This window comes from Paralichthys olivaceus, chromosome 8 (assembly GCF_024713975.1).
Source record: "Paralichthys olivaceus isolate ysfri-2021 chromosome 8, ASM2471397v2, whole genome shotgun sequence".
Classification (NCBI taxonomy): domain Eukaryota; kingdom Metazoa; phylum Chordata; class Actinopteri; order Pleuronectiformes; family Paralichthyidae; genus Paralichthys; species Paralichthys olivaceus.
The window spans coordinates 5,191,910-5,216,931 of record NC_091100.1 but is presented as its reverse complement, the minus strand read 5'-3'; the positions used below and the strand labels follow the sequence as shown (position 1 = coordinate 5,216,931).

Here is a 25,022-nt window from a genome sequence, read left to right as displayed (position 1 = left end):
CAGACCCAGTCAGACCTTTTTGTTGGTGCATTGTCACCATGTTTTCAGCAACATCTTTGGAGCCAAGGTTTATCATTAAAACCTGTAAACGTGAATCCAACCTGTGATAAATCTAAAAGCTTTAAGGTTTCACAAGGGGTTTGACGTTCGAACTTAGCAGGTCAGCGATCCTAATCATACTGATAGGGCAACCTGGGAACGACCAGTCCAAATACTGTGCCCCGTGTAAGTCAGTCAACTGATCTCTATCCGACTAATCTTGTCTCTCACCAGCAGAAGACACAAAAAACCTTGAAAGAAATTAAGATGACTGCCACACAGGTCCAAAAAAGCAGTGATTGGGGACAGGTAAGTTTAAGTAGTTTATCCATTATCCAGTAAAGAGAGGGGGGTGCACAAAGTAGGGCTGTGCGATAAGGCCAAACATTATATCAAGATAAAAAAATTATATAAAAATGATCACAATAAATCTCACATAATTATTCATTTTCAGTTTAAAGTCTCATTGCTCCTTAGTAAAGGTTGTGGTTTAAACTTGTCTTGATGGACATAGAAAGACGAACAGCAAAACCCTTGTATTTTACATAGTTTCTTTAACATATGGCCAATACCTGAGCTGTTAATACTGTCTGCATCTTAAACTATGGATGAATGGCTGGACAAAGCAAACTGAGCAGATTTATTACAAAATGCTATCTGACAAAAAAAGTGAAGCGTTTAAGTCTAAGTGGAGGCTATTGTCTTTCATTAGAGATCCATCTTTTGTTAAGGTTCCACTTTTAATAAGTGAAGCACTGAAGTTGATTCATGGACACAAACAACACTGTGACACACAAACACAGACAACATAAGTGGCACCATATTGGACTATGGATTTTCTGGAAACCAGATGTGTGTCTGTGTTTGTGTGTGTTCTCTGCACGTGTATGACTAAGGACTGGGTAAGGGCTTTTTTTGTGTACATGTGTTTGAACGTGTGTGTTTGTGATTAGTCTGTCATTATCTTCGTAATGGTAAAGAATGCAATAATATGCCATTTGCAGAAACAAGAAGAAATGCTTAGTCGAGCCTCCTACAACCAAACACAACCAACAAAAAACAGACACCACACAAAAAACAGACACCACACAAAAAACAGACACCACACAGGGGTTCAAACCCCCACAAAGGATCTGCCCAAGGAGCCTGTCATTACAGTCTTTTACCTCTTTTACTCTTTCTCCATGCTCACTCTCTGTCTGCTGCGTCCCTCTCAAACATCTGACACAGCTCTACTCAGAGCCGAAACCAGATGAATGATAAAAAGGGGGAGATGAAAACCAGAGAGACGAAAAGATGAGGAAGATAGAGAAAGAGGGAAGAATAGGATGGTGGGACCATGTGTTTTCTTTCCTCTTAGTTCAGCTGGCTCTGATCAAAGAACCACACTGGCTAGTCTCTCCTGCTGTCTGTGCGATTGTCTGTGCATACAGTACACACACACACACATGCATTTACTTTGATGAACATTTAAAAAAAGGGATAAACTCCCTGCAGACTGACTGACATGTGCGTCTTATCTTCTTCTAGGAACCTGTGGCACTTGTGACACCTTTCTCCTCTTGTTCCTGAAAAGCAGCAACGTGTTCCACATACATTCATCCCCACAGTCCCTCTTCCTCTTAAACACAGATGAAAGCCTGCATCAATATTTGTCAGTCACAGGACTCCAGCCCTTCTCCTACAGCTACACGTTGCTTTATGTGGCTCTGTGCTCTATTATTGTTGGATGTTGCATCATACGGAGACTTTGATTTCGGAGAACAAAGAGAGTGCCTATTTTTGAACGCAAGACAAATTTATAGCATACAGACATACTTATGCCGGAGTGTAAAATATATTAAAAGGCAGTAAATGACAATCATCAAGATTAGATTTATGTGTGCTTTGTTGAGCTTTTTAGCGATATTAATGACATGTTATAAACATTAGCAAAACAAAGAACCAAAACCTGATTGACTTGAAAATATGTCATGAACAATTAGTCAACTAACAATGTTGTAATTTAACAGCTTTTGTACAAATTAAATTCTGTTTAGTCTGTTATTTAAACCTGGCTCTAATCATTGTATTCTCACTGGTGGGTCTTGTTTTTGCACCAAACAAATTGAGATGACTGTCAGACTGGGACATGGAAAGGCTGACCGACAGAGACATTACACACCAGAGTCAGCTGCATTTGCTGAAAAAATGCTTTGATAAATGGCACCAACTAATAAATCAAAAATAGTCTTTACCCATGATAGCAGATGTTGTTATTAATGTTAGCATGGCATCATTTTCTAAATAGCACTAAGCACAGTGCAGCTGAGGCTGTGATGTCATTAGTTTTGCAGGTATGTGGTCATGAAGTATTGGACAAATTTGACCTGATAGTGATTTCAGAAACATTGCGGAGCTACAAGGTGTGCTGAGGACTGTCATCACCAGCCATAAAGTGCTTATTCTGAGGGAATGAAAACTCAAATGTTTCAGCTGACTACACTCTAAACGTGATGATTATATTCTATTTCTGTGTTATGATTTCTACAACAGCAAATTAGATAGAAAATAATTGGTAGTTGCTGCTCTAATCTTATCATAGCTGAAACAAGCCATCATTAAGGGGGGGTTTAAAGCTCCAATGTATTAATTTCATTGATGGTCAATCACTTCTTTTATAAATATCTGTCTGTAACACCTTCAGACCTCCCGTTCTGCTCCGAACAACCTAAAAACCTCAGTTATACATATAACCTTAGTTAAGGGGTAAGGGTAAGCTATCATTTGAGTAGGCGACTCCAGACATTGTTTAGGTAAGTTGATGGGAGCATTATCCTGAGCAACCTATAAAGAATTCAAACATTAACATCTGGCTTTAAGAGGTCCTTCCAAAACACAGACAAATCACAGTGCTTCTAGACACATATGAACCGATGAATTATTCATTCATTCGCAGGATCCAACTTTGTGTGCTTGGTATTTTTTACGTATTGTTTCACCTTAAAAATCTGAACAGAATGTCATTGTGTCTCTGTAGTTGTTTGAAGAATCCAACATGTCTTGGATGGGATTTAACAGGAACTTGAGATGGCTGAGGTTTGGCTTAAGCTCTGGTGGCTTGTTGAAAATAGGTTAAAGGACTAACTCTTCTAAAACATGCACCATAAACCCATTATTTTGCCCATAAACACAGTATAACACTCATAGAAATGGTCATTTCACAAATATTTATTATCTCAAAGGAAGCAGATGTGTTTGACCCCCACCACTGCAAGGACAGGGGATACATCTCGAGTGGTTCATGGTGGTCGAGTGGTTTGATTCAACAAATACTGCTTGTCGAGCTCATACTGATTGATCAGGATTCATATGTGACAACTCATATATACTATATATAACTGTATATAAAGATGGACAACCTGTCTCCACATCCTACTGTTGTCCAAAAACTAGACCAAAATATCCATGATGCACTTTTGACATCATATGGAGCCAGATTCTGATCATAAGACAAACATAACGGTGATAAGAACAACCTAAACTGACAGAAACCATGAAAATGTGTTCTTTGACCTTTTTGTCATCTGCTAACATGGACAATGCAGGGTTTATGACCTATACTGCAGCCAACCAATCAAAAGTCTATGGCTGACAAAAATGACTTGCTTCAGCCTTCCCAGGTTGACAGTGGAGTAGTCATTGAAAAACAGACAGTAAAGGAGCATTGGCCATTAAAAAAAGAGAGAAAAGAGGCTGCGGATCACACCAGTGTTTAGCGTGATAGCATTCTTATATTGGTTAATTAGCAGTAAACACAAAACATCTATAGCACCAAGCTGACGTTGATGTCATTCAGTTTTTAATGGCAATCTGACATCCAGCAGTTGGTGACCAAAGTGGTGGACTGACTGACACAACAACAATTCCTTTCCTAGAGCTCAGCTGCTAGTTTGACTAAAGATATCAGGTACATTTGATTTACACACTAAATCCCCTGATAGACAGCTACTACTGGGCAGAAAATGTAATCCATGTTGCACCTTTGGCCAGATCCTAGTCTGTGATGTCACAGCAGGTTTTTCCCATCATCTGTCAAATCAAAACCACCTGCTGTAACACCACTGATTGGGGTGTGTCCAAGACATTTTTCATCAAATGCAGACACATGCAGAAACCTTTTTTAACATCAGTCTTTTTAAGTTGTGCTCAGGTTAACGTGGAGAGCTTAGCTGTTGATGGAGCCAGACGATGCAATACAAGCAGCACACATTGAAATGAAGTATTTTATAATCAGTAACATGTGCCCACTACCTGGATTTTTTTTATGGGCAAACTGAACACTGGCATTAGTTTTTATTCTGCCATCTAAACATCACACCATTTCCTGCACTAACAAATTGCACAAGACATAAATTGAGTCTATTTAAAATGGGGAGAGGGATTCTGATTCTGCTTTAAACTAAACAAATGTGGGTTTAGCTGCTTTACAGCGACAACTAGATGATTTATGATTCAGTTTTTGAGCACAGAATACTCTCAATATTTCAAAAGCTGTAGATTGTTCAGGTCAGCTGAGCACATATTTATTATATACAGACAGTCGAGACAGGTAAATGAGTGAAACACCTAAGGCCAAAACTTGACCGTAACTTGACCACATTGCTCAGATGTTTTTGGCCCTGTTCAGACCTGGTATTAACATCCTGCCTGAGAGATCCGATCACAAGTGGGCAGTTTGTTAGTTCACACCTGGATGCACCCCAAATGTGTTTCCTGTGACCACTCGTGATCAGATCTCACTTCCCTGTTCTGTATGCAGATAAACATGTACATTTTTTTCTGTTCACGAAGCATATTTTAATATTGTTGTTTTTAGCTAGAGTTTACAGAAGTGTTATTTTATAAATCAATAAGTCTCAGTCAGTTTAAATACTGTACAAATACTGTAAATCAAGGGTAACATATAGAAAAGTAAAAATACCATTGGCTGATTTTGAAAGTGTTGCAATTTAGAATACAGCTGAGTAGACGGTCATTCAATGTTACCCAGGAGAGAATCACATTTACACATCTATTAGAATGTGGTCACATGCGGCCCAGACCACCACCGAATGTGGTCTGAGTGATTGAATCTCAAATGTGTCCTAAAAGGTGTCTTGGGCTCGTTCAAACCAGTATTTAGCGCTGCCCACTTGTGATCGGATCACTCAGTCAGGACGAGTAAATACCAGGTCTGTACCGGGTCTTTGATCATAATTCCCACCCAACTATTGACAACTTGCTGACAGCCAGAAAATGAAGAGTGACGTGTAACTGAAGACACAGGTGTTGTGAAAGTGTTTGTCCAGGTGCTCAAGAGGAACAGGATGCATGATCTGTCTTTCTCTTCACCAGGAGGGTTATTTACCATTAAACCTCATTTACAAGAATGTCTTCTCTGACCACCAGGTGTGAGATGCTACAGGGTTCACACCCTGACCTAGGTTGACCCCATATGACATTCAAGGTCCAGAGGTCACATTAGTCACTTCAGCAATGACCTTCACAGACAGTGAGGTTCGACCCGGAATGTGTGTGTTATGACTTTATTTATTTTTGGAATAATAACAGATGTTGAGACTTAAACAACCTTTGAAACAATTTTTAAAACTAATGACTCATGAACAATAACTAATCGCTGCCAAGCTGTTTTTTCTTCTTAATCCTCTGAACAAAGGGAGATGGTTAATAAGTGCTTAGAGATTATTGGGACATAACACAAATACTTTTTGACTTTCTCAGCATCTTCTCAGCAGGTGGAGGCAACATGGCAGAGTCTCTGCCAAGTCACCTGCTCGTTGACTATTTCACAGTAAAAGCCGGTGTAGTCGTACCCAAAGACGGTGGATGTTGACTTGCAAATAAATTGGCCATTAAATGACATGTGATGATATGTGGTTCAGCAATTCTTTTCTTTAAAGCTTATGAGTGACCTTGTGTCTCGGGGAACATTGATTAGTTGTTCAAGAACTTATCTTTTCAGTCTGAACTTACTTACTCAATCTTATTAAATGATCATCCTCAGGTGGAACATACACGATACAACATGTTAATAGTGATCTTTAGAGGTATGCTGAGTGGATGTTGTTTTCTTTGTTCAGACTCAGATCCAAGCTGATTCGCTCTATTGTCAGTCTTTATCCTAAGTTAACCTTCTTGGCTATCCCTACAACATGGACCAAAAGTTCTTCAAGTGCCCAGAGAAGATGAAAAATCTACAAATTCCATGACAACTGTCCAACTCCATCTGCTGATGAAGATCTTGTTATATGATTTAAAGCTCTAGAGCAGCTACTAAATGGTCCCTGAAGTGGGTTGGGTGTTTAATGCCAAAAATGAACGTTTAGTACTACAAAGTCATGAAAAATATTTGAATATTGATTTAATACTGAAGAATATGCCGACTTATTTGATCTGTCCTGATGCTTAGGGTCTGGTGCTGGTCATGATACTTCTAGATATTTATTTCATTTAATCACGTAATGGAGTGGAATTAAGTTAGTGATGCAACCATAAAACACTGTAGGATATACTGTACATCAATAAACTTTAAATGAAACTTTACTGCTGAAAATAACTGATGAACACATCTTATTTTGATAGACATCAATGACACCAGGCTCTAAAAGCCCATAAAATCTCCTCATATAATTCAAGTGCAGCTTCAGGGGGAAACTGTAACTGAGCGTCCCCAGTACACTTCAGCACAGCTCACTTCTGTTCCCCATCACCCAGCAGTTAAATATTCCTGCATGCAGCTGTAATAGAGAAGAGACTGATGCGGCAGGTATGGCAGAACAAGTCTGGACATATAGGGCCTATGCCTTTCCACTGTCTAGCAAATGTGCAGTGAGTGGGCTTGAGGAGCTTATGAACTAGGCAGTTCAGTTCAATAAGCTTTAGGCCTGCATGACCTGGCATGACAAAATGATCTGTCATCATACACTAGGGCCTGTTGGTTTCTGGGAGTTAAGTGGAAAATGATTAAAGGCAGTTTGTAGGGGAGGGGGAGGGGATCTGTGGGAACTGATGTGCTTGACAATTAAATTTTCATAACAACAAACAAGATTTGTGTAAATGCACAAATGACCCAACAGTGAGTATGTTAGCTGTATTCATTTAAATGTTGTTGACGATGGTTATATGTGACATTTCAATTTGGCTTTCATGAGCCTGTGAGGACCTGAGCGCAGGTGGTGACACAAGAGAGAGAGAGAGAGAGACAGAGAGAGAGAGAGAGAGAGAGAAGGGACTAATCCAACTTCAGGCTTAACTGCGACTTAACATCATTTATGGCACTGGAATTAAATTCTAAATGTAAAAAATGAATCATCCTACCTGCTGTTGATGTGTGAAACACCGCGACAAGCAGCAGCAGCAGCAGCCATGTCTCACGCACTGGACTCCATGGATCCATCCTGGTGCATGTGGAGGTGCTGCAGCGGTCACCTACTCCCTCGTGGACACCTGCACCCAGAGGAGCTCCAACACTTCACCGTCTGTGTCTGTGCGTCTTCACGTGCGCACCGCCAGCTGCCAATTAAGCGCGCGCATATGCTGATTGAATTGATGGTAGAGGGTCCGTCTGCGGTTTCCTTCTTCTTCTTCTTCTTCTCCTCCTTCTTCTGGATGGACGGATGAGGAAGAGGGAGAGAAGCGGGGAGAAGGGAAAAAAAGTCCCTTAGTCTCAGAAGGTGTTTTCTCCTTCACCCGCAGAAAACTTTCCTCACTTTCTCCCCTCTCCTCCCTCCTTGCCTCCCCTCCCCTCCCCTCGGTGATCCCTCCCTTCCTGGAGTCCCCCGAGGCTCGCGGGGCCGTGCAGGCACATAATTACTGCGCGTGTCAATGTTTGCATCATTATTGTCTGAGTGATTTAAGGAACTGTGGGTTATGTCACTGCCTCTCTATGGCGCGCACGGACAAAAATCTGCACGCACGCACGCACGAGCAGGTAAGGACCATCACACTGTCAGGCGCATAAACCTGTGCGCGTGTGTCTCTGATACAAAACATACAATATGTACAATGAACGCGTGCGCTACATTTCATTTACTGCTCTCTCTCACTCACACACACACACACACACACACACACGCACGCACACACACACACACACGCACGCACACACACACACACACGTACTAAAATGAATCCCCCACACCTTAACAACTGTAATCCTTACCCTAACCGTAACTTTTCTAACCCTGAAGACAGCCCTTTGAAAGTGGGCTTAAATGTCCCCACTTTCCTAAGAAGTCCTCAATCTACAAGGTCTAGCCTCAAAACGGTCATCACAAAGATATCTGTGCACACACACACATATTTGTGCAGCTATTCTTAATAGGACTTTGCATTAACTTCCATTCATTTACAGAAAGCCTAACTGGAAAACCTTATCCCCTAACCAGGACCAATTCAAGCCTAACTTTAACTTAAACCTACTCACAATTCACATCCTATCCCTAACTTGAACTAGGACCTCACAAAGTTTTTGCCTCATTAGAACCAGGATTTTGTTCTCATGAGATTTAGTGGTCCTGACAAGGTCAACGTTTATACTGGAAAAGGTAAAAACAAGCACACACACACACACACACACACACACACACACACACACACACACACACACACACACACACACACACACACACACACACACAAACACACACCCACACACACACACACACAAAGCATGCTAGGACAGGACAAAGTTGCTGCCCGACTAATAAAAATATGCTGCTGCAGATTCCAAATTCCAGTGCCTGTCTGTCTTTGCCCACCCCACAGTCTCTTCAAACACACACACACCATATTTGTCCTATAGGCACAATAAAAAAAACAGAGTGTACTCCCTGCCTTCTGTTTTATGTGTAAAGGATTTATCATTCTTTATCTCTAATGTGTAAAAGTAAAAAAAAAAAGCCATCAGAAACTTTTCAGCAGATGTTAATGGCTGAAGACGCAGAGAGAATCTGAGCTCGGTACATGCACACACATGTATGCATCCACATGAATGCCTGTATGAGCCTCAAGACTCCCCTGCTTCAGCTTCAGCTTCCATTTACATCAGTCTGTATTGACATTTAGATCACAAACGTGACCCAGACCGAAAAAATTAGGCGCAGGTGACTCCCAGGACCAAATCTAATCAAATACAAATACAACCAGAGCAATGTTTAAACATTAAAATTCACTTAAATCCACTTGATAAAAAGTTCAAGATAGAGCAATTTATGCTGAATAGATAAAATAATGATCAAACTATGTTTTATAATGGTTTCTGGCTCATTTTACTTTGTATTGATAACTCAGAAACTATTAAATGTGTACACTGGCTCTGTTTTTAAGAACGTGAGGAAAATGGATTCCAGACATATTTTCAGTGGTCGTACCTCCAGGTTCAGGTAGGTTGTCTTTAAATTATGACCGTCAGCTGCACTGCTGCTTTCAAGTGCGTACATGTGTTTGTGTGTTCATGCATGTGTAAAAAAGTAAGATGTTGTAATCACGTTTTGTCAAGACTGTACCGTTTCTCTCATCTATTCTGTGAGTCATAATTATAACTTTAACACTCTCACTCCCGACAAATATGTGGGAAAAAAGCATCCTCATGCATCATCATGCGTGTGATGTAGCCAGATGTGGGATGTAGCCAGATGTGTGATGTAGCCAGATGTGTGTTGGCTTGGAACACCAGAGGAAGGCAACAATCATACAGTACTTCAAGTGGACTCATTTAAAGAAGTAGTCACTGGGTGGCGCCAAACCTCTTTGTCGACATAGGCTGACATTGCTTGATATTTATTTGTTCTTCACACTTTGTATTTTACTGTTGAGACAAAAGAAACGACAATCGAAAAGGTTTATCAAGCTCTGTATATATATCTGAATGGTATTTTTCGGTGACAAAGAAAAAATGACAGATGATTTGACTGCCACAGGACCTGTTAGATAATCTCCTCTGCGTTGTGGCTGTGCGCCCTGTCCATGTGACCCTCTCTGTCTCTGCCTCCCTGATCCTCTTACAGTGACTCTCACCTCTTATAGTGGCTCATCCTGCAGAGCTGCACGTCTGTCTGTATCTCAGTGAGGCCAAACAGCGGAGCGGAGAGGCAGTGGAGCCATGGCGAGTCCCGGACAGAAAGTGGTGCTGATCACTGGCTGCTCCTCCGGTATCGGCCTGAGGATGGCCGTGATGCTGGCAAATGATGAACAGAAGCGTTATCACGGTGGGTGCAGTGTGTGTGTCTGTTACATGTATCTTGTCAGAGTATGCAGGGAATGTAAATATATACAGCAACTACTTCTTTTAAGAATAATAATAACTATTTGCATGGAATTCCACATAATTTAACTATTAACATACACTCACTATCGTTCTTACTTCATCTGCACAGTTCATATCGAGACTGTGCAGGAGTTAGCTTAAGAGTGTTACATAGTCTGCATGTGTATGTGTGTCAAAGCCACTGTTTTCTACAATTTATGACCTGCATCACAGTAGCATAAATATTTAAAATATGGACCATGTTGAAGGCAGTTTAGAAAAGATTTAGAAATAACATATCATCAATAACACAACACCGAGATCAAAGAAAATGAACTGGAATCAATTAAATAACGGAGACTTTGGAGCTAATTAAAGGCTCTGTTCTCGACTGACAACTGAAGAGGAAGCTCCAAACATTTCCTCTTTCTACAGGGAGGTCAGAGGTCACTCTTATCTCTTCAGAGGAGTCTAGGTGCAAAAAGGACTTACTGACCTCACAGGAAAGCTCACAGAACCGTCAAATAATTATGCTTCGCGTCATGAATTGAGTGATAATGTTTTTTGCTTTATTACTGATTTTCTTCAAATACTTAGAAGAACAAATATGTGTGGACATCTGATTAACAAGTACAATTTTCAAAGGAAAGTGTTAAATCCTAAATACATTATAACCGATCAAATTGCCACATAACTTTAAGGATTTTTTTGGAGTCTGTAACTTGCCAAGGCACTAATAAAGTTTCACAACTCTCGACAACTGCAGTCAATTAGCCTGATCAGGTCGTGTCACTATACAACAATATCTACGGTCTGGAAAACAGATTTTCTAATGAGAGATACTTTATGAAAAACATGTGCCAGCGAGACAGTAAACAGCTTTCACCACTCACAATTAAAGTTAATATTAAAAAAACATTTGCAAAGTGTTACCACAAAGACTTTGCATCTGTTTCTTAAACCCCTCCTCCAAAGATACAGTTTAAAACCCCTCAAACTCTACAGCATGCATTTAAAATAGCAGAAACACAGTTGACAGATCCCTACGTGCAGACACGGGTAGAAGACATGTTGTTTATCACTGTGAAAATGACTGCTATGCATATAATGCACATATTTAACATTATCTTGATTAAAGGTACATACTGCACATGTTCAGAAATGTTCCTTGTGATTCTGCTTCTAATATTATTTTATTCTTACGTCTTCCCTTGCGCTTTTTTGTGTGTGTGTTGTGTCAAATTGAATTTCCCTCACGAGATATTAATAAACGCCCCAAATCCTGGGGATTGTAGCGTCATTGAGGTCTGAAGTGAACTTTTCAAGCACCAAAACATTGTTATGTCCCTGATCCAAACTTAACCTTATGTCACTCTTAAGACACCAGACAATAGCTAAAGCTACAGCACAGCCTAGGTTAGGCTTATCATGGCCTATTCCTGGGCTATTCCTGGAGCAGGCAGATGACAAGACGTTAATGCTGATGTAAACTGGTTTCTGTAACAGGACTGTGTTGACCGGTCTATATTAAGGCGTCTTAACATACTTATTTTACTAGAATGACTATGCTTAGCACTAGAGCCCGACCAATATTAGCCTTGTACAGACATATTGGTATCAGCATTTATATTTGCTGATGTAACAACTTATATTTTCAAAATGGGCAATACAGAAAGGATGTGTTTGTGTTAACATTGTACATAAAATTGTTTATCTTCTTAATTCAAGTTCTATTTGGTTGTATTTGTGTTTTCAAGTATCATGCCTCAATTACATTCAACATCTTAGGATTGCCTGAGAACTTCTCACTCTGTTTTCACCGGCCATTCTTTGTCTTGTTGACAATACTTTTGTCGCGCCTCCCTCACAGTTCTCCATCATTCCTTCATTCTGTTCATTCCTAAGACAAGAATTAAACACAGAACCAGGATAATTCAGCATGGAAACTTTTACCTAAAAACTTCACACAAACAGAACATGTCACGATGATGCATTAGAATCCAAAAGAGGATTTTACGGTATAAATATGTGTATATTAGCAATACATGCATATCATAACACGCAATCTATTAACACTACACAATATCTGTGCACATCTTGCATTAGCCCTCATGCAGCCTGGGGCAGTGAGCTAAGTTTGACACAGCAGATATTGTCTTTAATAACTTCATATATCTGGGCAGGACGCCTAATTACATGTCTATTTAAAGCAGCAGCAGCCTGAAGGCAAAGTGCTGGTGTTTTACATCCATTCACAAACTCACACTTGGAAGCTGCCCATGGAAACGCAATTCTCACGAGTTTAGGCAAACAGCATCGAAGAAGGAGTAATGTCTGTACAAAGGTCAAAATGATCCAAAGAAAACTAGATTGGAACATGGTGATTTTCAATCTAGTTTTAAATCCTACCTTTTTAATCTTGCTTTTAATTCAGCTTGATTCTATCGTATGGTTCTGTCATATTTCATCTCATCCTCTGTGTCTTTGACAGCATTTTTTTCTTTTATTGTTTATTCTATCATTACTCTACTTTCTTTTTAACTCATATTTATGTTGTTCTTCCTTTTTGCCAGTTTTTGAGTAATTTTGCTGTTGATGAGACAAACAAACAAACGGCAATGAATAAAAAGTTAACAACTGTTGCTAAGCATCCATTTACCAATAAAATAATAAAATATGAACACCTCAGCATCCTAAAACAATGAAAATCATTATTTTATCTTTGTTTACATGATGAAGTGTTTTAAATGTTACCAGCCAGCACAGACTACTAATTAAGGTAACTCAAAAATAGTTTTGGTCCTCTTTGAGAAAACTCAAAAGAAAACACCGCAGCACTTCAGGTCCCATTAACTTTATTCAGGGCTGATTAATATACATAATTTTATCCTCCATTTGTCTCTCAGCTCACATTAGCGTGTATTTACAGGCCTGACAGAAACAGATCAAGTGTTGCCAAAGCAAATCACGACATATGTCAAAACAATATTATATAATAAGTACATATTATGTACTCTCTGGCAAAACTCTTCAGTTACTCAATACTTGACTCCCCTTGTCATCCCACAGTCATCGCCACGATGCGTGACCTGAAACGTAAAGACAAGCTGGTGGAAGCTGCCGGGGATGCGTACGGGAAAACCCTCTCTCTGGCTGTTCTCGACGTCTGCAGCGATGAGTCTGTCAAACAGTGCATTAATGGCATCAAAGATCGACACGTGGATGTCCTGAGTATGTACAAGGGAAGGCATCAGGCTGTTCCATGGATTGTGGCAATGACTGAAATTGATAGTGATTACACCCCCTCTTCTTTTATTCCCTCCCCTTCTCCTTCTCCCTTCCCCAGTCAATAACGCAGGTATCGGCTTGGTGGGTCCCGTGGAGAGCATCCCCATGGAAGAGATGAAGAAAGTGTTTGAGACCAACGTCTTTGGAGTGATCCGCATGATAAAGGAGGTGATGCCCGACATGAAGAAAAGAAAAGGAGGACACATCATCGTGGTCAGCAGCGTGATGGGGCTGCAAGGTGAACAGAAATGGAGGTTTGACAGGATGAGGGAGGGAGAGGAGGCGGCATGGGGCGGTAAATGGTACAGGGAGAAATAACCTGTGTGGATGTGTAGATGATGGACAGATGAAGGAGTGGGTGGAGGTGAAGAATGACTAATGGAGTACAACAGCAGCTCTTCATTCTTGTTGTCTGCCAGGATATTTCAAACATGGATTCTGTCTCTGCAGGTGTGGTGTTTAATGACGTGTATGCAGCCTCCAAGTTCGCCATGGAGGGATTTTGTGAGAGCTTGGCTGTGCAGCTCTTGAAGTTTAACGTCACGTGAGTCCCACTTATGTTTTGTCCATCAGCAGCTGCAAACCAGCAACATTACATAAGGGAAGACAAATTATTCCTACAATATACTCAATGTATTATATGATCTACATAAGCAGTAAGTCATGTCTATAGTCTTGTAGGATGCAGAGATACCAAATACATGATGTTGTTTTTCTGAGCTCTGTGACTTCTAAAGGAATGTCACTTTTCAAATGATTTATCAAAGAATTGTGTATTTGCAGCTGGTTGACAGTAAAAGTTAACGTTTTGGTAGTAATACCAGCATTACACAGAATTTTCATGTCACTATTGCATGATCAATCAATTAATGATTTCAACACTAGTATTACCCATTTCCTCCATCTAACCGTGCCCTGTTGTTAAAGTCAAGCTCCAATGTCTCTTCCCTCAGACTGTCGTTGATTGAGCCGGGTCCAGTACACACAGAATTTGAGGCAAAGATGATTCAGGAGGTGAAACAGAGAGACTGTCCTGGAGCTGATCCTGATACAGTGCATTACTTCAAGAACGTCTACCTTCCTTCTTCTATCGACATCTTCGAGGTACTGGGACAAACACCTGATGACGTCGCCAGAGTAAGTTCTCAAGTGGCTCACTGTGCATTATCTGTTTGACTGTGGCTGTGATTAATCCTGTTAGACTGACTGCAAATCAGCTTTTTAATTTTTTTCTGGTCCGCAGTGCACCAAGAAAGTGATTGAGGCGAGTAGCCCACGTTTCCGTAATCTGACCAACCCGATGTACACCCCCATCGTAGCACTGAAATACGCTGATGAAACTGGAGGCCTGTCTGTCCATGCCTTCTACCACATGCTCTTCAACATGGGCACTCTCATGCACGTCAGCATGACTGCCATGAAGTACCTCACCTGTGGATGTCTGAGGAGCAGAACCATTTCACCAAACTAGAAGCTTGTGTTTTGTGTACAGCTGTGAATATAACTGCATATAAAGATGGACAACATGACAGCTCACCAAAAGTGAGGTCAAATAATCTTCATCACCCCCCCCAGTGGCTAGCTGTAGCCCCACTTCTTCCATGTTAGTGGATGGGACATGGGCCAAAAAGTCAAAGTTCACATTAAATACATTTTTCTCCAAGATGGTTAGTGTAATTTTAGGTAGTTCTTATGACACTTGTTTGTCCTGCTCAGTTTGGTTTTAATTGGTCATGTGATGCTATAAATATGGGATAAAAGTCATAAATGAGAGCTGAGTTTGTATCGTGATTGGTCGAGCACGTGGTACAAGCAGGACCTCTGTACCACGGCTCCACATCACGAACCCCTCCTGCACAGACTCTGGCACTGAATAGCGACAAAAGCACAACATGGCGACTCCTGTATTCAGGAAATTTTGACTTATACAATACACATTCTGAGAGAAATAAAGACCACATGCTTCCTCTCATCTTAGATTGTCAGGGGGTCATGAAAAATGTATAGTATCCTTCCAAAGTCATGTAGCAGAAGTCCAATTGTCACAAAGAAAGAATCTGTTTCAATGACATGATGACATAATGAATAGTCTTCTCTGTATTATTGTGTGTGTATAAAACTGTAGCGATATAAAACTCCTATTGAATTGAAATACTATAACTGTTAAAAAGTATTCTAGCCTACCCAGAGTGCCAAATAAATATTTGCACTTACGATACAACATACTGCACCCTGATTTTATTATTTTATCCAAATCAGTCTCAGATAACTTCACATTTCAGACTGTTCTAAACTGTAACTGCTTCAGTGAGATGGGTCGGCAATTTGTTTTGTTGTAGCCTATGTAATTGCATCTATTTTCAAATGCTGTCAATGTACTGGCGCATACTTTATCTGGATATATGTGTCATTTATACCATCCAGGAGTTGTGTTGGTGTTTCTGTCGTTTCTCTCTGGTTAAAATTATGGTCTGACTTATCATATTTATATATAGGCTGATTTTAATATAAACTAATGAATGAGGATCTCCTACTTTTCTATAAAGTTTCTAGAAAATGTTTGTAAGATATGTAAAAAATACTTTCTGTTAAAAACCCACTTCTGTAATAAACTGTGTAAGGGTTTAGTTGACATACAGAGGAGTCCAAATGTCTGGCCCTCTTTAGCACAACATGTCTGTCTCTGTAGTTTCTGATGAATGACAAACAAATAACTGGAATATTCTTGTCTAATAAAGTTTACAATAAACTGCCTGATTTTAAAAAACAAAAGCCATATATTTAATTCTGATATAAGGGAATTCAAATTGAGACACATGGAAGGGGTGAGATTAAATAAGTTTGTATATTTCTTCTCACTCCTTCTCCTAGATTATAATAATAATAATAATGATAATGAACTTTATTTTAATAACACTTTTTAAAAACAGAGTTCACGACGTGCTTCGACAGCAAAGCAAGAACAGATCATTAACTAATCATGAACGTGTTTGTAGGATTTCTCCTTATTGTATTTACATGTTCGAAATAAATAAAACGAGTTGTTGTAGAAGGTTTTTGCTTTTATATATTATATTACTGTCACTGTTTAATCCTGTGTGTTGTGATGAGCTAAAGTTAGCTTGTTTGGGTTTGTGCTACAGGTGCAACGGTTGGTATCGGCTTCAAACGATAAAATACTCAAATAACACGCTTTCTAAAACACGTTTATCACACTCCGCCAGTCTGAACCGAGTGTCTCCTTCACGTGGAGCGACGTGAGATGGATTCAAGATGTTTCAGCGACATTTTGAACAGTTTCACTGAATTTAATTTACCTGCGTCCCGGGGCCGCCGATCGATGCCTCTGAGCTCGCCTGCTCGCGTCTGCCAGCCGAGTCGCGGGAAAGCGGAGGTTAATCGATGCCCGGGGTGATCGAGCGTGAAAAACAAACTCATGGAGGAATCAGCGGAGTGAGGGTAAAGAGCGACTTCATCATTTAACACTCACAGCGTTGTTATCTTCATCATCTTCATTGTTACTACTTCAGCAGAGCAGCAGCGTAAACTTTAACTGTCGATCTTTAGCGTTGACTCAGCTAGTCGTGCCTTCCAACGTTGTTTTGGACCTGTTAGCTCTGTGGCTTAGATGAGCTAGCCCCTTTATAAGAAGAAGAGATGCATCATTTAGATGAAATGTACTGATGCTAACTCAGCAGCCACATGTGTGTGTGTCTGTGTGTGTGTGTGTGTGTGTGTGTGTGTCAGGGTGGTGTGAGCAGGATGGAGAGTCGTGATGTGGAGGAGCAGCTGAGGACCACACTGCACTGTGATGATAAGGAGAAGGTAACTCACCATCACTGTGTACTCAAGCAGAAGATACACCACACTCAAACGAACTGAATTCAAACTTGCCAGGTCAATCGTTTTGCTGTCGTGACACTAGAAGTAGCTCAAGTGAAACTTTCATTACGCAGAGTGGCTCATTAACAGAATATGATGCTATGTCATTGGTAAAGTCTGATCAATATAGATATAGATTTATTAGGAAGTAAAACTCTCCAGATATATGAAAATATAGGCAATGATTCCTGAGATGTCCATTATCAGAGCCTTGTGACAAAGAATTGCAATCGAGGCTCAAAGGTTTTACAGTATAATCATATATTATTAAAATAAAAGTAATTGACAACAAAACATTTTTAAGAACTTTTAAAATGTGAAATATAAACAAACATTTACATCTTTTCAGCATCATTTACGCCGTCAAATAAAACATGAACTTTTCTCCTCTCAGCTCCGTAGGAAGTTGGCACTCTTAAAAAGGGAATATCTCAGAACAGCCCAGAGACTGCAGGTCAGACTCTTCTGCTTTTACTTTCTCATGAGTCAATTGTGGAAAGTCTTTGTCCTCGTAGAACTTTTGGATCTGTTCACAGCGTGCAGAGCGTCTGGAAGGAGTGCGTAGACACGTGAGGACCAGAATCTCACAGCAGAGCCTCCAGGACCAGAGAGACCCAGAGGTGACATCTAAACCAAGTCTCAGTCCAGTGACACTGAACGCCGCCAATCCAACGACCTCAGATAAACTTCAGTGCCCGGGACACACTGAAGGTGAGTCTGTCCTAATCATCTGCAAAGAACGGATAATCTCTTTCATAGTGTACATTTATGTACGTGTTCATGTTTCAGTTTTCATACATAGATTACTTGCACGCCTGTCCAACCCAAAACAGAAAACATCTCATCATTTGTTTGAGGTCACATTGTCATTTCTCTGATAAGCAGACAATGTTGTGCCAATAAAAACATAACAAATAAAAACTCACAGATTTCATTATGTCTTTCCAGGTCCAGCAGATTCAGATCATTTGAGTAGGAGCCAAGTGATCAGGTTCCTGCTTCCCTCTGATGCTGCTTGCCCCCAAACCCCAGATCCCAGCCATGACGCAATTAGAGGTCACAGATCCAGTCCTGCCCTGCGGCTCAGGTCTCGGCGCAGCCGCCTGCTCTGGGAAAGAAGGAGCGCTGAGGTTTGCAGGATCACTGACAACAGTGGGGAACTACAGGGGCAGAGTGAAAAGATGGAGAGTGTTAGAACAATAGCAGAAGAGGAGAAAATCAATTCTGAAGAGGCAGAGGTTGTGAATAAAAGTGAAGAGTTATTTTCTTCATCAGAGTCTGATTCACCCTCTCTGCTGCTAACACACTGGAAAACACCTGCACACTCTGAAGCAGGTGATACAGAGGGAAAGGAAATGCAAGAAGATGATGAACAAAGGGAAAAAGAGGATGAGGCGACTACTGAGGGGAATGAAGAATCAGAGTCGACTTCTTTGCTGCTTAAATGTCATAACTCTACTGTACACACTGAAGAAAGGGGACGAGATCCAACGACAAATGGAGAAAGAAAGGAAGGAGAGGAAGGAGACAATGGTGAGAATACTAGAGGCCAGAGAGAAACAACACTCTCTGACGAGAACCATAAGAAAAACACTGAAGAAACTGCAACAGAGAAAATAGAAAATGAAAAAATGCACAATGACACAATGGAAATAAAAGATGAAAAGATTGAAGGAGATGAAAAGAGTGCAGGTCTCTTGGACTCCTGCACTCTAGTGGAAGGACTACTTTTCCCAGTGGAGTACTACGTCCGGACCACAAGGCGTATGACATCTTCACAGAGTCAACCTGACATGCAGGCCATCCTCCTGTCCCAGCTGGGCGTGGGACGACATCGCAGAGGCCGGGGCAGAGGATCGAACAGGCAAACACACACCAGTGAGTGTTCAGATGTAAACACACAGGAAGATTTCTCCTCTGTGAAAACTGCATCGATAGATCCTTGTGAGTCTTCACTTGTGTGTACTGTTGATGCATCTGCGGAGCTTTCTGCTGACAGCCAGAGTAAAACTCAGAACGGCATGGATTCGTCTTCCCCTGCAGTCAGCGCTACTCATCCAGGAGCAGGGAGGAGGAGGGGTAGGAGAAGAGGTCGGGGCAGAGGAAGAGGTCAAACCCAAAGATCTTTTAAGTGTTTAGACATCGTTCAGGCGGAAACTTCAGAGAATCACATACCCACCCTCACCCCGCTCTCCACCTACCCTTCGCTCCATCCCCCTGATGGACTGAAGCCTCGTCTCACTCCTCAGGAACCTGTTCTTCTGCCAGACAACGACCAGCCTGTGTCCACCTGCCACATGGGTACCCAGCCTTCCCCTGGGGCTGATGGAGCTCAGTGTAGTCCTGCTTCCAGACATCTGCAGAAGGTCTATCCCGTGTTTCTGATGAAAAACACGCCCACACAGAGGAGTCGAAGTAAGTCTCATGTGGTGACTCACTGGATTTTTACACTAAAAAACAAAGCATAAATAAAAGTGTAATAGGCTGAGGCACAGATGGTACAGGATTATTTTAAATTTGGTTTTACTACCTTATTGTAATAGTTGACCAAAAGACGTCATCAACCCTGGTTTAAGTCGTATTCACAGCAAGGAGTATTTACCTTTCTGCATCGTCTAATATCTTTTTTCTTCACCTCATGTCCCGTAGGTGCATCAAGCTGGCGATCTCTCCTTTTGCCTTCCTCTCCATTCGCCCAAACATCCCTCTTTCCTCTCCCGTCTCCATCCACCGGCTCACTGGTCAACAACCTGAAGACTTTTGACATGCACCAAGATTTTCATCTCCCTGACGAACAGTTTGCATCTCTTAAGCTACACAAGCTTCGGCAGGTCGCTCTTGAATCAGGAGTTGAACATTTCACATCCCCCTCTTATAATACTCGCAGTAGCAGCCGCCTCCCTCGCTCTCATCCTTGCTCCAGCACCGATGACCCAGTGGTGCCACTTCCTCTCCCACTCAGCCTCACCCCGACCATTGCAATGGAAGAAAAACCTGCGTGTGTAGACGTCCAGAACCTGCCAACAGATTCTAAGCTTTTAGACCAGTCCTTAGGTGAAGAGTCATCCAACCGAGATAAAACAGGAACTCCTGAAGAACATCAGACTGAAAACCTCGATGCAAAGACTCACACCAGCTCAACAGAATCTGTGCCAGCTCAAGAATTCCCTACTGACTGTGTAGATGAAACTAAAAAGCAGGATACTGTGGATACTCTCAGCCAGAGCAACACACACACATCTATAGACGGCCATGTCAAACCTCAGCCTTACATGAACTGTGCAGACAGTCCTGCAAGCAAAGTGGATGGTTTTATAGTTGAGCAGTCAAATGAACTAAAAATAAAACAGCCTGCATCAGACAAAGACGCATATTGTCCTGGTGTAGTCTGTCCTGTGGAGGATCAGACGTCTACAAACCACCAAAGAGAAGACAGAGCTGTCATCAAGACTCTTAGCTTTGATTGTCCACCAGAGGAAACGGCTGAGGAGGCTTCTAACAACGACACTGAAGCTCCTGTGAAGCATCTGACATCACCTGCCAAACACATCACCACCACAAGTCCCCCCAGAGACAGATCAGTGATGAACAACAGTCAGAGGTCTTCACCACATCCCAGTGTCCACTCTCAGCTCCTGTTGAGTCCTCCGCTGACCTCAGCACACTCCCCCATCACAACTCCTCACCTGCCCTCCTCAGCCCTCCTCTCCAGCCCCAAGCTGCCTTCCCTAGGACTCACCCCTCGCCCTGTTTCCTCCAGCCTCCCCCTGACCTCCTCTCCCTCTGCCCCGGCTCTCACGCCACCTCCTCCTCCTCACAGCCCAGCATCCCATGATCTCTCTTCTCCGGCTCTGTCTCCCTGTCCGTCCATCACGCCCCTCCTTTCCGGCCAGCCCCTAGCGTCCCGCTCCAGTCAGGACAGGGCTTCATCAGAACTGTCAGCTGCAGCCCATCGTCCTCCCAGCGTTGAGCCGGCAACCTTTGCAACTGCATCCAGCGTCCAGTCACGAGACACAGGCAGGCATGAGAGAGAGAGAATGGAGGAGACTGCAGAGCAACATGTGGTAACATCCACACACACTCTGAAGGTACAACGTTTCTCTCACCAAACAACTCAGAACTAATGGTTTGATTTGCTATTTTAGATTAAAGTAAACATTTCTTTTGCGTGTTTGTGTCTTCAGGCCCCAGCAGGAGGCTGTCTGGTGGACACGTGCTGTCTGCCTGGACCCTCGGGGGGTTTGTGTGTAGCGGCGGCAGGAAAATGGGCGGTGTGTTTGTGGAGTCAGACGCCAGCATCTGATTGGAACTTAACACACACATGGACCTTCAATGACGTGAGTGTTTACTGAGCATCAGAGATAGAGCGAGAGAGAAAACAGCACGACTAATAAACATGGATGTGAATAATGTTTCTTCCAAAAAATACGTTTCTAAATATTTTACAACAAACTTATTGATACAAAATGTGTTAAAGCACGTATAATTCATCTCATTTAATGTTGTGTTTGATTACAGCGGGTGATCAATGTGTTTCCTGTCCCCGATGCTGCTGGGCTGTTGTTTGTGACTTTGGGTCAGCTGGAAATCAGAAAAGTCAGGTGAACACAACAGTTAATCAGACGCTCTGACGTGTATCTTCAGGGCCGCTGCTCCCACCACGCTCATCATGTGCAGCTTAAGTGTACTTTTCAATGACGTTCATCTAGATTCAAGTGGATTGTAGATTATAGAAGCTTAATGTTCCACCTGTTTTAACTTGGGAACACTTCACTACACTCATCTGACATTTCCGAGACAGATCAGGTTCATATGATCCAAAGTTATGTTGATAATGAAACCATATGTCAGTGTCGTATTTGGAATAAAGCGCCTGAAGAAATTCACTGTGAGCTCCTTACCTGGTTAACTCTTAGCGTAAAGATCAGCTTCAGTAATGAAACTTATCTGTGTGTGTGCACAGGTTGCTTTCGTGCTCCAGCCTCACACAGGTGCTGCTGTGTGAGGGGGTTTTCCAGGTTGTTGTGGGCGTGTCCAGGTCCAGAGTGGTTACTTCCTCCCACTCAGCGTCAGGTTCAACCCTGCTGGTGTTTAACGTCTCAGACGACAACAGGTGATGCAGAGTTGTTGGATTTATTCTCTACCAGCAACTTTCCAACATTTGTAATCTCACTCTCTTAACTTCTCTCTCAGCACACCGAGCTCTCAGCCTCTTGAGTCTCCTGGTCTGTGTGTCGGGGCCCTCGCTCCGGTGGACGGACTCTCTGATGCTCTGATTGGCACAGACGAGGGTGGACGTGTCTTTGTCTGGTAAGTAAGACTGGGATGAATCTATGTCAGTGTCATGCTGATGTTCTACAGTGAAATGTCTTCGATGTAAATGTCGACCCTGTTAAACTCTACTTGAGTTTTCCACTGGCGTCTTAGCTTTTTAAAATATTGTGACAACCTCATGCTTCACTGAAGCAAACACCAAATTGACGCTCCTTTTCTCAAGCCGCACACTGATTCCTTCCAAGCTCGCGCCACAATTTAATTCACCTCAATGTATCTGTCATTCATTTGGATTTATGGACTGATATTTAAGAGTGTATGTAATTTTTTGGGATCCAAATAAAAAAATATAACAAATACTAATAGAAACTATAGGTAATGTCTGATGATGTTGATTCAGTCAGAAATCAACTCTTTATGTGTAATCAAATGACCATATTGGATTGGACTGAGGATTCTAGTTTTTAATGTTAGCGATCACGTTCCTGCTGTGAAATGTCAAAAGCTCTTTAATATCCAGGTGTGATGCTCACACACACACTCTGCTGCTGTTCAGTTATTTTTATCGTTTGTTTGTTTGTTTGTCAGGAACTTGAAGAGCGGCCAGCTGCTGCGTAGGATCGTCCTTGGAGACGGTTTGTCACACACAGCCTGTCTCAGAGGATACTCTCACTGTGTGAGTATATTCGCTTTGCATGTCTGATTTTTGCCGATGCCACAGAAACGACCTCACTCCTCAGATTATGTGTATTTTTGTGCACAGGGCGTGTTGTTTGTCCTGCTACAGCATCAGCTGCTCAGCTCCCTGGAGGATGTAGAAAATGAGGCCAAAGCAAAAGATGAAATGTTTTCTGAAGAGGACAGGAAGCGGACCGCCTTGTTCTCCTTGGTCGCCGTTAACGCGCTGAGCGGCAAATCCGTGCTGGCTACTCGACTGTATCCCCCCGAAGCCTGGTCTGGCAGGTGAGACGAGGAACTGTGGTGTGTTTGTGCGCTCGTACGGTCATGTGCCTAACGCTCCAATCTGAATCTGCAGACTGTGTGAAGCTGATGTCAACTGCTCCAACGTGGTCGGTCTGAGTCAGAGCGGCTGCGTGTGCGTGTGGGAGCTCGGGCGTCCGGGGGCCTCGAGGATGGTGTGGGCCCCCGAGAGTGAAGGCTGGCAGCTGGCTCGTTGGGGGGGGCCAGACACGCTGGTGACCGGCCATCACACAGGAGATGTCACTGTTCACTGCTACAGGAAAATATAGATTCTCACAATGACTTTTATCAAACGTCTTTCTGTCCCCGTTTGAATGTTCACAAAGGTTTTAACTTGGTCTCAGTTAAGAGACGCGTCTGATGTTTGAGGTTCTGTGGCTTCGTGTACACACGTTTCGGTTTGACTGAGTTCAAGCAGCTGGGTTACAATGCAGTCATCGGGCCACAGTTCAGCTCAGATATGAGGTTTACTTACTGTAAACTGAACATTTCCCATAAGTCAGTGGCCTGTTTGTAAAGCTTTAAAGATGGAATGTGTGTTTTCCTCCAGCCTGTGGAAATTGTTTTTAAAATGGAAACACTGGATGTCTCATCACTGAACCTGTGTGTGTGTGTGAGACAATGACACTGTGAGTTTCCACTTTTTATGTCACTGTAACTACATGTTATATTTAAAGAAAATGTTTTTATATATAAAATTTAACATTAAACTAATGTGAATTCAGTGTTTTTATTTTGTATCTAGTGTTTTTTAAAACTATGTCAGTAACTTGACATTTTATTTGGGTTGATGGTTCGGAAAGGTTTTTTCTTTACTGTCGACACCATAAATAATCCTGAAAGAGTCGAGTAGGATCCAGTATAATCTAGACCCAGATTATTTCTCACTGTGTGTGACAAAGCTGGTGTCAGTGAAATGCTTCACCCTCACTTCATGGCGAAGTTGCCTGATGTCTGTCGAGCTGTGGATCCTATAAATGAAGCTGTAATGGGTCGTAGTTTCCACTAGGAGACACTAACAGTCACTCAACAGGATTCAGAGCTTTGACACTGGCGAACTTTTTCAATTTAAACAACTCAACTTTCCTCTTCCTTTAAAAAAAAACCTATTTACCTTTTGATTGGCAGGATGAATTAATCCTGGGACTTGTTCACCGAGCAGCCGCCCCCCCCCGAAAGACCTCAATGTTGTAAACGATTCTCAATGAGTCATGGTTCGCCTTTGCAAAATGGTGGACATGCAAAAGCAAAGGTGTTATAATCTCAGACA

The 25,022-nt window shown here is 42.0% G+C and overlaps 3 protein-coding genes and 1 long non-coding RNA gene across 5 annotated transcripts in view; 2 read left to right on the top strand and 2 right to left on the bottom strand.

Annotated features, from left to right (window-relative positions):
- The window catches only part of LOC109639566 (collagen alpha-1(XI) chain-like), a 32,984-nt gene extending 25,372 nt beyond the window's left edge, over positions 1-7,612 (bottom strand). Inside the window, exon 1 of the mRNA XM_069529441.1 lies at positions 7,399-7,612. Coding sequence (XP_069385542.1) covers positions 7,399-7,477 — 79 coding nt within the window. The 5' untranslated portion in view covers positions 7,478-7,612. The remainder of the gene's footprint in view (positions 1-7,398) is intronic.
- A 281-nt stretch (positions 7,613-7,893) lies between these two features.
- LOC109639603 (retinol dehydrogenase 8-like) lies at positions 7,894-15,238 on the top strand. 2 transcript variants are annotated; one of them, XM_020103160.2, is made up of 7 exons: positions 7,894-8,011; positions 10,089-10,289; positions 13,397-13,558; positions 13,674-13,853; positions 14,066-14,159; positions 14,569-14,752; positions 14,859-15,238. In XM_020103160.2, exons 2-7 carry the CDS (start codon positions 10,184-10,186, stop codon positions 15,084-15,086), a joined length of 954 nt encoding a protein of 317 aa, XP_019958719.2. In that variant the 5' UTR covers positions 7,894-8,011; positions 10,089-10,183; the 3' UTR covers positions 15,087-15,238. The 2 variants fall into 2 exon arrangements, with proteins under 2 accessions (XP_019958719.2, XP_069385566.1); XM_069529465.1 differs by lacking the exon at positions 7,894-8,011 and adding an exon at positions 9,447-9,464.
- Positions 10,118-17,049, bottom strand: LOC138411072 (uncharacterized). The gene is made up of 3 exons (XR_011243714.1): positions 16,933-17,049; positions 12,137-12,227; positions 10,118-10,258 (listed from the first exon to the last, which is right to left on the bottom strand). It is a non-coding gene; the product is annotated as an uncharacterized lncRNA (long non-coding RNA).
- palb2 (partner and localizer of BRCA2) lies at positions 16,939-24,466 on the top strand. The gene is made up of 13 exons (XM_069529442.1): positions 16,939-17,074; positions 17,363-17,440; positions 17,892-17,951; positions 18,034-18,208; positions 18,446-19,912; positions 20,147-21,585; positions 21,682-21,834; positions 22,016-22,098; positions 22,461-22,610; positions 22,691-22,807; positions 23,360-23,447; positions 23,535-23,734; positions 23,808-24,466. Exons 1-13 carry the CDS (start codon positions 17,018-17,020, stop codon positions 24,019-24,021), a joined length of 4,281 nt encoding a protein of 1,426 aa, XP_069385543.1. The 5' UTR covers positions 16,939-17,017; the 3' UTR covers positions 24,022-24,466.
- Positions 24,467-25,022: the final 556 nt, after the last annotated feature.

What these genes read in the sequence shown, in the direction of transcription:
- LOC109639603 (XM_020103160.2), top strand. Translation starts at nt 10,184, where the DNA reads ATGGCGAGTCCCGGACAGAAAGTGGTGCTGATCACTGGCTGCTCCTCC. An exon ending in TGAACAGAAGCGTTATCACG is followed by an intron (nt 10,290 to 13,396) that starts GTGGGTGCAGTG and finishes GTCATCCCACAG; the next exon opens with TCATCGCCACGATGCGTGAC. An exon ending in CACCTGATGACGTCGCCAGA is followed by an intron (nt 14,753 to 14,858) that starts GTAAGTTCTCAA and finishes TCTGGTCCGCAG; the next exon opens with TGCACCAAGAAAGTGATTGA.
- palb2 (XM_069529442.1), top strand. Translation starts at nt 17,018, where the DNA reads ATGCCCGGGGTGATCGAGCGTGAAAAACAAACTCATGGAGGAATCAGC. An exon ending in TCAGAGGATACTCTCACTGT is followed by an intron (nt 23,448 to 23,534) that starts GTGAGTATATTC and finishes TTTTGTGCACAG; the next exon opens with GGCGTGTTGTTTGTCCTGCT. An exon ending in CCCGAAGCCTGGTCTGGCAG is followed by an intron (nt 23,735 to 23,807) that starts GTGAGACGAGGA and finishes CTGAATCTGCAG; the next exon opens with ACTGTGTGAAGCTGATGTCA.